Source organism: Anopheles coustani, chromosome 2 (assembly GCF_943734705.1).
Source record: "Anopheles coustani chromosome 2, idAnoCousDA_361_x.2, whole genome shotgun sequence".
Lineage (NCBI taxonomy): Eukaryota > Metazoa > Arthropoda > Insecta > Diptera > Culicidae > Anopheles > Anopheles coustani.
The window spans coordinates 258,368-270,178 of NC_071289.1; the positions used below are offsets into that span (position 1 = coordinate 258,368).

An 11,811-nucleotide genomic window follows, 5' to 3' on the forward strand; every position below is an offset into this window, starting at 1 on the left:
GTAGGTGCACCGTCCGCCCAGTCTTTTTTTGTACACATAGTGAACTATGACGGACCGTCCAGCCAGTTATTTACGTGTACACCGGTGGGATAGGTGCACTATCCGGACCTGCCTGTTTCAGTTCCAGTTCGGCGTCGCATCAGAGCGGATGGTTAGCAGTGCACGAGGTTCCTGAAAGGGTTAGCGAAAAAGTAAGGTTATCTTAAGCACGACCACGTGGTGTCGCCGAGCTGGAGCTCGAGTCAAGTCAGAGAAATCCTAGTCGACGCACATCTCTTGCTGTTTGAGTAATTAAGTGGATCACGAGTTTCGTGCGATCTGACAAACGGAAGGAAATATTCCTTTCGTGACGGCGGGTGAACAGCCACATTTTGACTGCGCACTAGCGTGATTGGCTAGCAGTGCTCCTGGCCGCATGGTGGCAGTCAAAATGTGACACCTACAGAAAATCAGAACAACCACAGAAAATCAGGACATATGGCCTTCAGTAGCCAGTCCTTAACCAATAGAGGTCTATGTCTCCAGGTTAGCTTGCGAAAGCCCAGAAAGCTGGATTCAATAGCCGCACTGGAGTAAACCCTCGCCGAAGAAGAAGAAGAAGAAGAAGAAGAACACTGGTTTTTATACACACCTGTTTTTATACACGCAGTCACCATTACAGGTTCTTTGCACCCAGTTACGCGGACTTGCTCCGAAGGTTGTTGATCCCAGTTCCACTCCGTTCCAAAACATTTCAAAGAATCCCATCTCTAATGTGTTTACCTCACTTTGTGAGACATCTCGTTGCTGGTCTGCTGTTACGAAAGATTGCCGGAAGATGTTGAAAATCCTAAATATTCTGAATACCTCAGTGTGCTCAAACATCGCCAAAGCTAGTGCAAGCACGAGTGCGCTTCCAAAAGTGCTATCGGAATGGAGTCCTCCTCGACAAGTGTGGCTAGAGAACATGAGCACAGTGGAGGAGAAAAAAGTTGGAATCATTGAACTGAACAATTCTATATTTGGTGCGGCTCCACGGATAGATATCGTTCATCAAAACATTGAATGGCAGAGGAAGTATAGGTTTGTGAGCTTTGCTCACACGAAAACCAGGAACGAAGTGCGAGGTGGAGGGCGAAAACCTTGGCCACAAAAAGGCTTAGGAAGGGCACGACATGGCTCCATTAGATCCCCCCTGTGGAGAGGAGGAGGCATCGCGCACGGCCCAAGATCGCCAACGACACATTTCTACATGCTGCCCTTCTACAATAGAGTGCTCGGACTTGTATCAACATTGTCGATTAAATTGGCACAAGACGATCTACACGTGGTGAATGATTTAGAAATTCCAACCGATGATCCACAGTACTTGAAAGATTTAGTAGCCGCACGACTGTGGGGTCCTTCAGTTTTGTTCGTCGACTCGTCGGATGTTTTGCCGACGAACATTTCTGTTGGTGCTGAAACCATCAACCACATCAACTTGATGCCTGTGTACGGGCTGAATGTATATTCCATGTTGAAACACAATACACTGGTTTTAACAGAAAGTGCGATTAAGGACATCGAGCGGAAACTTTTAGAACACCTAAATCGTACTGATGCTCGTGCTTTGATGTCCAAATTTAGATACGACAAATAAAATAAAAACTAAAACAAGATTTAGTACTCGTATAGTGGAAATGTGTATAATTATGTCTCATTTACATTAAGCACATTTGTACTGGGTCACTCTCCCAACAGTCGAGTCCGTATTTTCCATCGCAACTCCGAATGATCGTTTTCACCAGGTAGTTTCTGTTTAAATTTGTTCCAATCCTTCTGGTACGCATGATATAAGGCCACAGGATCACCTCGCCGAACGCTCTGGTTACTTTTTGGTCTAATCCCTACAAACAATTAACTCAATCAACTTCTGATCATCGCCCAACAAATATGGTGACTTACACATTTTGCTGGGTTTGTCGTTGTTTGGGATTGAAGCATGATGCTTAGCCAATGTTTGGTTTTCTTTATCCGAAAAATCGCATTGCATTCCCTTCTTGGGGGGTCGAACAACTTTTGCTTTATAGCTGATTGTTTTTTCAGAATGCAAACGGTCGAATACAGATTCTGTTGGTGTAGTTTCGTCGGTGCTTCTTTGGTCATCCGTCGTGTTCAGCCGCGTATCGAACTTGATGAGCTTGTTCAAATCTACCAAAAGAAATAAGTGTTCTATTGTTCGTAAAATACACATGCTGACAACTTCACTCCTCACCTTTTTGAAATTCTTTTAGCTGTTCTGCTGTGATGTTACGATATCCTAAATGGTTCAAATGATTAAGAATTTCTCTGGCATCTAGCGTCATCTTGAATAGTGTTGTGTGCAGAGCACAGAATCGGGATTGGGAAGATTCGAAGACTCGATCCCTAGACGGATTCCAAAGATTCGAATCGCTTTTGACGGATTCTAAAGATTTAGATCCCATTTGACGGATTCTGAAGATTGATTCGATTGGGATTCGAATCAGATTTGATTTGTTTGAGACTCGAATCAGATTTGATTTGTTTGGGACTCGCAATACAATTTGAATTCAATTAGAAGAATAATGTCAACTATACTAGTATTCTTATGTAAATCATTCATTGAATTAAACACATCATATGAAAAATCGGCATTATATGAGCATGTATGATATGACGGAATGGGATTCGGATTCGGAGATCCGGATTTGAATCGAAAGATTCCAAGAATGGTATTCCCGGTTCGATGTCCTTGAATTACCGATTCGACTGTCAAACAAATATACCCGTACATTTTCAATCAACAGTTTAATTTAACTGCAGTTTGAGGAAAAGAACATACAAGCTTGTAGCTAATACCAATTATACTTATGCTTTGCATACCTGCATCATCAGTGGCATGTGAGCTGTTGTTGTTGTTGAAAGGTTTTTGAGAAACTTCGAGTTATAAAAGCTCTTTCGTTTCAAAGGCATGCGAACGATTTTTTTCCCAATTCTGCGATGTTGAAAAAAAAAAAGAAAAATACTTCAACCACTAGCAAAATAGCGAAATATTCTTCATCAAATATAATATTAAGTGAGTTTTAATGTACTGATTATATGTTATATAAAAGAGATTCGCAAAAACATTGTGCACAGAACTATTAATAACTATCAATAATCGAACTTTTTATTTGAAGTTGAACAAATAGTCATTTTGTATGACAATTTACTGTGATACCACAGAAGCACAGCACAATAAACTGTATGTAGTACCACAATACGGCACATCAAAAAGTGTTACTTGACTCAACACTAGTCATCTCGTGTCTCATCGTTATCCATCTTCAAAAAGCTTTCCATATGAATGTTACAGTGTCGTGTGGCAAGTGCCTATTCATTGTTTCTGGAGACAAGTTATAATCATGTATGCAATTTTAATTTAAATTTTTTATGTATGAAACTCAAATTTTTGACAGTAATAAAAGGTAATGAATTTTTGGTCTGGTTATTGACTAGGTTTGATTTATTTCATCATTTGGATACGCTAAAGAATATGTTGTATAAGAGCATGTTAACATAAACACATATAGCGGTCTATTTGAAAGCACATAAATAAATATAAATTCAAGCTGCGTATGCTGCATACCGTTGTTGTATGGATTTTGAACATTTTGCTGAGAAGATCAATAACGAACAAAAGAAATAGTCAAGAACAGAATACAAATCGCAATTTATGGCATATAAGCCAGCAGCATAATCATCACGAAGGAAGAAATTTCGGGGTAAGTGCAATAGCTGCTACTGGCATGGGCGCTTGTATATAAAACCTTGTTTTTGTCGCTCATTTCAACTTGCGCGTTCTGCAGAAGCGGTAAGACGACATTGAATGCACTTTTATTTGTGAAAAGAAAAACGAAAAGAAACTTTTGCTCGTGCTTTCATACACAGAAGAAAAATAAACTAGAATCTACCATTCTGCTTCCTTTCGAGCCGAAAGCTGGATTGGAGAGTTGACTCCGCCTATGCTTGGCGCATGCCGATACAGACCCTTGGCAGCGCACGAAGTTTGCCGAAGCTAGGCAATAAGTAAACAAACCGAGGGCCAATTCCCGTACATTGAAAATGCCTTCGCGAAACATAATGTACTAATAACATGCAACTGCACTCGACGTTAGTGTCCAGGATTTTGGCTCCGCCAAGGCATACAGTGATGTACATGTTGAAGATGGTCTGGATAATGTATGTACACAATCTATGCTCAGGCGTTCGAGCTCGGGTGTATCAAGATCCAAATATAATCCACCTGTTTTTCTTTAATTTTAAATTCACCTTGTAATCCTAAGTGAAGTATAAAATATAAATGCTGCTGCTGAAATAAGAAACAACAAATACAATGGCTTTGGTTTTCTGCGGTGGATAGATAGGAGACCAGACCTGCTTGTTCTCTACTAGCTTGTTCTTGTTGACAAAAAGTGTAGAAATGAAGTGTATCCAACCATTTTTTTTAAGTGTGTGGACTGTGCTCTATTTAGGAGATGGCTTGAGAAAGAATGTCTCAGAGAAAAGAATGAATACGAATGTTGGTTCAAGTTTTGTGAGACACAATGGCATTGGTTTTAGCCTAAGTGATATTTAAGCGAAAAAAAATAGATAACCAGCAAAAAACTAGATTTTTTCAATAAAAATACAAGACGAAGTAGAATGACAACTTAGCGATGTAGAATTAATTAATACAGAAATAATGAACATATGTATTTCAGTGAAATGCAAAGACCGATAGACTAGTATCTGAAATACGAAAAAAAAACATTTCGGAAATGTGTTCATTTAACTCTAGAAATGTATTTCACTAAGCTCCACCCAACAAGTGATAACATTTTGAAAGCGAAAAGAAACGATAATTCGCATAGATTATTAAAGATTTTAAAGAAAGGGGCTAGTTGGAACTGCTTCTGTAGAGCAACTCCCTCGCAGTAAGTTGTCTTTGATCTTAGGGTTCTTCCATTTATCACACAGTTGCATGTGCTATCGCATCGAAACGGTGACGATTACGTGCATCATTGCACCATTCATTTTTAAACCCACGAATAGGAATCGTGAAAAAGATTGCTTACACCGAGTGCGAAAAGTTACCACCTAAGCTATTGAATTCGTTTGAAATTAACGGCTTTTCTGCCGATAACGCAACATCAAACGAAACGGAATGGCTACGGAGAGCTTGTGGAAAGAATCAGAAATTCAGTTTTTGAGTAGGTGGCACCTAAGCACCTTGTTTTCTACACTGAAATCCTTTTCACAACGCCCATGTTTACATTTCATCATCTTGTGTCAGCACATGATAAAGTGTTCATTTCTTATTCAAAGGATTAACTAGCCATGCTCTTAGTTGCTCTCAAGCATAGGCATGTAAAGTCACGTGGATAAGTTAAATCTATACAGAGGGTGCATAGATATATACAGTATGCGCTAGTCATTAGGCGTACGCTTGGCTTCAAGCAAGACGTGTTTAATGAATGTCTAATACTGCGTGTTGCTTCTTTTCCGAAGCTATCACAGACGTTAAACAATGAAATTTTATGTATCGTTTCCTAGTCTGAATATAAATTGCATGAGTATTTTTTGCGGCAAACAAGTTATGGTCCGGTAAATGCAACACATCAGCAATGACATCTGCTGTTGATCGAACGTTGCCTCGAAAACGTTAGAAATTACTGAGAAACAGGAAACCAAATAGCAGAACGTGTTCCAAGAAAGCTGAAGCAAACGTACATGTACTTCATTGTTGCAAAAAGTGATTCGTTTTTGTGGGTAGCTTGTGTTGGATAGCCGTGAAGAAAATCGGCAAAAGGCTATCGCATCCAATGGCAATAAACCCAGCGTTGCCGACTGCTGTCAAGAGCAGGAGGAGATACAAAATGCTACAAAATTGATTTAACATTGCGGCCTCGACAAAGCGATATTCCAAAAGTAATATACATTAACGTCGGCAGTTTAATAATCATCGGCTCGAGTGAGCATATATGTGTCGGGGTCGGCGGGTTGAAGTACGACGGTTCAACAAACTTACCTGGCGAAGCTGGGGGAATGCCTCCCTGGGTTCCACTGGAATCCTGCCGCGGGAAGGCGGAGATTGGGCATCCGTTTTTACACCACCAATGATGTATCTTCCAATGCAACATTCTCCAACGGACCGAAAGGCTCCGGTCCGAAAGGTGTCGGTATTTGCCAACCCAGTATGCAAGCTAGCAAGTGCGCTGGATGATCTCGTTCCGAGGGAAATACACCGGTAGCACCACGTCAGGGAAAATCACGTCTTTAAAATGCAAATAACCATGGCGTTTAATCGATCATTTATAATGATAATTAATAAAAGTATTGCGACTTTAGCTACAGGTAAGTCGATAATTAGTTTTTACAATTTATGCTGCTCGTCAGTGGTCCACGGCCACTGTCCAGGCCCTTTAAGATCAGTGGTCAAGCATTTTCCACTAGCAACACTAGCGCGACTGTTGATGGCTGAAATGTTGCGGACCTTTGGACTCGCTCGCGGCTCGTATCCGCAGCATGAGCCGGCCAAGTGTGTAATTATGGGTATGTTTCCTCTCTTGTTTTTTATTACAATAAAAATCCAATTTATCAAATAAATGTCTCGTCTTTCGTCGGACGGTTATGCATTTTACTTGCAAAAATGGCGACTGTGCACAAACGACTCATATAAAATACGAAATGAATGTATAATGATCCATCGTCTTACCGAACTCGCGGAGCTTGTCTTGCTCGCATAGTCACACAAACAGATACACACACACAAACATACACACACGGGGTAAATGAAACATATCGAGCGTCAATCGGAGCCAATCGATTGTCAACAATGCGTATAAAAGGCAAAAGTTGTACCAGAGCGATGCAGAATGAAGCATAAATATGTTTTATGCAGCACCGGTCTGCTCGTATAATTATTATAATTATCCTCTCTCTATTTTTTCTTCGCCAGCATTTCTTATCTCTCGTTCTGTTTTACTCGTTCCGCTACCACCTACTCTACTGCTGCATCCGAGACCCTAGTTGCCCCTGTCGAAGGGGGCCATGTTTAAAACTCTTTGAATATGATTTGCTAAACTTTGTATATGATTATTTTTTGATCCATACGCGTAGTCAAGAAGTTAGGTCGTCAAGTGCTTTAGTGAAACGAGGCATACATTTACAATTTAAAATTATACAAAGCGGTCAGGTAATGTCGCATAGTAATACATTTTACTTCACCTCACATGATCATGTCAGAACGCCTTGTTCCCAATGAGGCGTTACAAGGCGTGCACATGAGCATGATTCTCGTGCGAAATGTAGTTTTTACTGCAAGGATAGGGACACGACTGGTGATAGTTTGAATGATCAAATTACTGAAGCTCGAAAGATTATCCTGCAAAATTGTCTTTAGCTATGGAAAACAAATAAGGATGCAAAATCGTTCCAATTGGCCAAAAGTACACGCTGGAAGGGTGATCAACAGAGTTTAGCAATCATGTCAGAACGCATGTACAAGCAGTCACATAAGTTATCTGCGAAACATATGCCACGATAATGTGTTAAATTTGCGCAACTGAAATGAGCGTGTGCACTGAGGGAAAAGTGCCAGACATCGGTTACTGGTGCTGGGTCTACCAGCAAGTAGCCCCTCCACCACGACCCGCAGCGAAACGGCCACTTGGTTACTCGTCTTTCGATCGGATTGAGGTTCACCGAGTACGGTGGGATGCTATGACGATCGAGCGGAGAGTGGCCATTGATGGGAGGCATGCAGGACGGTGTACAATTAGTATGCAGATGGGAATAATTGCCATCGATCCGTCGAAGTGGGCCAGCGGTTGGCAAGGTGGAAAAGTGCACTGGAACTGGCTCCGATCTTGGGTAGAGAACGACGGCACTGGAAGCACTGGAGGGCGGGTGTGTCGTCATGGTAGATGTTTGTCGTTTATTTAACGCCTTTTGCTGTAGCGCGCTGTGCACGGCATGCAATAAAGATTGGCTGTGCACTTTCGGTGTCATATGGCAAATTGATGATAGGAAATGAACATTTAAGGGACTTGTTCACCATCAGACGGACTGTGCTAGACTGCAGCCGAGATACGGTGCATTAAAATTGCATTTTTAATCGATGTGTTCCTTTGATTTCACACACTTATGACACAGACACACAACCACAACGGCATAATACAATGGTTGGTGCAAAGGGTTGCCCAAAGGGTGGCATGGACCGTCGACGAAGCAACAAAGATTGTGGGTGTTTATACGCAACGTTAAAATGTTAAAGCCGGTCGAAAAAGTTGATCTTTCCACTTCCCGTGCGTTCGTTGGCTCGTAGCGTCGATCGAGTCGTGCGTGCAGCGGCCAACATGCAAACCGAAATGCATCGGGGGAGTCGCCGCCGCCCATTCGGGCATTACGATTCCAAGTTATGCTCATGTGTGTCCCGGACCCCATGCCACCCTCGAACGGCACACCGTACGATTGTTAATGTTTACACGCGAATTTTATGTTTTGCAGCTGGCGGCGAGCGAGTGCGACGCTGCCTTTTTTCAAGTAATGCTCAAAACTGCTTGCATGTCTCTTCGGGTTTGGATAAATCATCCGGAAACATAGGCGCTGCCGGACCGAGAATTCCTTTAATTTCGTGTGCCTCCCCACGAGAGACGCGGCAGTGCGAGTTTCGCTGTGGTTGGGATTATTTCTTCTTCCGACCAGTTCCAATCGTTCTTCCTTGCTGGCGTCCTTGCTGGTCGATAAGAATCGAGGAGGCAAATTAGGATCGATCGACCGGACACATCGGTTTCGGTCCGGAATCCGTCGACTCCTGGGAGAAAGGCAGATTGATGAATTGTGTTTGTGATTCGCAATCAATCTCACGTAGGCTTAGTCGTGTGTCACGACACGTCCTGGTTCCCCCCGCCCTGCCGGATCCAATCGAGTCGAACCGAGCTGATCCGGTCTGGACTAGAGTCATTTAATTTCTTGCATTTCACACTCCCTCTTCCTCGGTGACCATTTCCGGAAAGCATAGCATATGTGCTCGAGTTTGCCAACTAGATAGTTGAAAATGGTAGGAGAGAGGAGCAGCGCTCGGGCGTGTGGGAAAGAGTGTGCGTGTGTTTATGCTCATGTCCGCTACCCTAAGTACGCACAATTAATTTAAAGGCAATAAAATTCAATCGGAAGCTTCACGACGCGAATGGTGCTGTGGCAGCAGGCAGATAGATGGAGGAGTAAGTTCACACAACATTTATCCCTCGTCAGTTCCGCTTTCAATATTTATTTCGTTTGCCTTTTTGATTCAAGGTTTTGCAAAAAGCCCCCTTTTTCCAGCACGGTTGGTCGAAATGTGTTCATTTTTCCCCCGTGCAATGCGGATGTACGAGGGTTTGGTTCCGTGGCCGACGAGGGCTGTATGGGACGCATTGGTCGCAAACCTGGGGACACACACTTGTTGATTGTGTAGGTCGGCTCGACTAGATACACAATTAGTTATAGAAGTGGCGTGCATTTAACCAGCTTGCATCGAATCGAGCTAGCCTTTCAAACTTTCACAGCATAAATGCGTTCCCTGTACTGTTAGTTTATGTTCCGCAGGGAAAACAATGCGATCAAAGCCATCGAAGCATTGTACCACACTGTCTCCGTTGAAGATTTCTAGAGACCATACGCTGTCGTATTTCATCTTACCATTATCCTGAAAATTCCTGGTTCCAATCGGGTTTGCTATCAACTGCCAAATTCTTCGCACAAAGCTACAAAAAAAATTGAATATCCATAAAAAGTCGATGAGGTGAAGAAAATCTTTTCGCTTCTATCGCCCAGCCTAAAAGTGCGCCGGCGATCGGGAGATTTTTCTTTCTTTCGTGAACGTCGAAATCGAAAAGACCGCCCTTCGTCCTGGTTGGAAAAATTTGATTTCGATCATCGTACATCCCTTTTAAGGGCTCGCCGTGGAAAGTTGACTCGGGAGGAAAAAAGTTATGCGAAGAATAATAGGAAAATAATATGAAATGTAATGATAAAAGTGGCCTCAAATGTGGGTGTTTTCTTGGGTGCGGGCTAGTCCGGGGGTGCTCTCGATAAAACTAATATTTTTTTATTATCAGCATGGGCCGGCAGTTTTCCGTACGCGTAAGTACGGTAGCCGTGTATGCTGATTTTGGGCCGCCTGCTCACAGTCGTATTTTTCCCCCTTCTCAACGCTGCTACCCCCGGAGAGGGGAAATGATTTTTCCCTGTCGCTACAGTGCAAACAATCATAAACGAGACAATTTCATATCCATATTACACGTTCGACTGGCTTTTTTCATCCGTAAGAGCATTTTCTGGTATTATTTGCTGACTTACGGTGAGTAAGATTGCGTGTGGGTGTGTTGAGAGGAGTAAGAAAATAACCCGAACGGAATTGAGATAAAGGGCAGAAATGAATCGAAGGCATTACGTCGGAAGGGGAACAGCCTAGGAATAATAAAAAAATAAAGCCACAGATCAAAAACAGAATACAAAGAAGCAAGAAGAGTTGGGCTATGGAGCCGCGATGCTACAAATATTAAAATTGTTTTCTTGTAACTTCTGCTCACTGGCTCACAGTGGGCCTCCTACCCTGCATTCCTTCCGGTGAAGGCAAAGGCGACCGACCGCCTATAGGTTTGGTAAGGCCATTGAGCTAGTCCTTGGTCATCTGATTCTCGGCCGAGCGGTATGTGTTCGCATTTTGTCGGTCTGTTTAAAATCAATCAACCGATCCTGTTGCGCCGCAATGTTTTTAAATTGGGAAAATAAAACGGCGTCCATTTCCATTGGTTCTTCCAAGACGACTGGATAACGCGCGGGAGGCGGAGAAAGGAGTGGTCCCAGCAGCACTTCCGTTCTTTCGACCATTGCCGACGCAGAAAAGCCTCTGACGAATGTTTGGCAGGCTGGCAGGCTAGGAAGGGAGACGACGATGAAAGCGGATACTAATGAATGTATTTGATTAACAGCTGGAATTGGAAAAATGTACAGAAAAACGCGACCGGTGGGAAGGCTGCTCGGCGAGATTGTGAATTTTTGTTCTGCCTGAAATGAGATATAATTACTTCCGGAAAAGTTTAATGAACTTTGAAAATATCTCCTTTTCGGGAATCTTCAAAAGGATTCGCGGCCACCCATTAGGAAAAGTACAAAGGCGGGAAGTTAACTCAGATTAAGTCCTACTCCTTTAATTACAATTGAATTTTTCTTTGCTCCTGCTTTTATAAAAGTATTGCTCTAGGTGGGTTCATCGTTTCTTTACGTATAAGGACGCTGAGGAGACTTTGTTAGATGAAAAAGATAGGTCCGACATGGAATTTTATCTACTGTGCATGGCACCGTTAGTTGGAAATAAGGTGAAGAACTCGATTACGGAGGCAAAAAACTTTTTCAATCGAAAATTGCGTAAACCGCGGCATACCGTGCGACATTTAGACACTTAGCGGACGAAAAGGGAGTTCATTTGTTATCCGAGACTGAACAGGATTCGTGCAAGCGAGAATAATTGAAATAAATGTTTCTACGCGTCCATTAATATGTCGACGCCGCGTCCCTAGGTTGGCGTTGACGAACGCTGAAAACAGAAAAACAAAAATCAAATTACAAATGTACCCACATTCTTGCAGCAACAGAATCGGCAACAAGGGAGCACGTTTCGGCTTCACCTGAGGCAGAGGGTAGCTCTCGGTTCCGCAATTCTACACTAGGGACAGTCTATCCATCTTAGTCCTACGGCCGGTTCTCCGTCTCGTGCCAAGCTAGCGTTGCAAACCGACTGGATGACAAGTGCTAGTATTATTA

At 42.7% G+C, this 11,811-nt stretch overlaps 2 protein-coding genes across 2 annotated transcripts; one reads left to right on the forward strand and one right to left on the reverse strand.

Annotated features, from left to right (window-relative positions):
* Positions 1-782: 782 nt before the first annotated feature.
* LOC131262796 (large ribosomal subunit protein uL4m) lies at positions 783-1,679 on the forward strand. The gene has a single exon (XM_058264871.1). It carries the CDS (start codon positions 818-820, stop codon positions 1,619-1,621), a length of 804 nt encoding a protein of 267 aa, XP_058120854.1. The 5' UTR covers positions 783-817; the 3' UTR covers positions 1,622-1,679.
* On the reverse strand, positions 1,647-2,356 carry LOC131262797 (uncharacterized). Its single transcript, XM_058264872.1, has 3 exons — positions 2,237-2,356; positions 1,927-2,172; positions 1,647-1,868 (listed from the first exon to the last, which is right to left on the reverse strand). Exons 1-3 carry the CDS (start codon positions 2,325-2,327, stop codon positions 1,708-1,710), a joined length of 498 nt encoding a protein of 165 aa, XP_058120855.1. The 5' UTR covers positions 2,328-2,356; the 3' UTR covers positions 1,647-1,707.
* Between the last annotated feature and the right edge of the window lie 9,455 nt (positions 2,357-11,811).

What these genes read in the sequence shown, in the direction of transcription:
- LOC131262796 (XM_058264871.1), top strand. Translation starts at nt 818, where the DNA reads ATGTTGAAAATCCTAAATATTCTGAATACCTCAGTGTGCTCAAACATC.
- LOC131262797 (XM_058264872.1), bottom strand. Translation starts at nt 2,327, where the DNA reads ATGACGCTAGATGCCAGAGAAATTCTTAATCATTTGAACCATTTAGGA. An exon ending in GCTAAAAGAATTTCAAAAAG is followed by an intron (nt 2,173 to 2,236) that starts GTGAGGAGTGAA and finishes TTCTTTTGGTAG; the next exon opens with ATTTGAACAAGCTCATCAAG. An exon ending in CGACAAACCCAGCAAAATGT is followed by an intron (nt 1,869 to 1,926) that starts GTAAGTCACCAT and finishes AATTGTTTGTAG; the next exon opens with GGATTAGACCAAAAAGTAAC.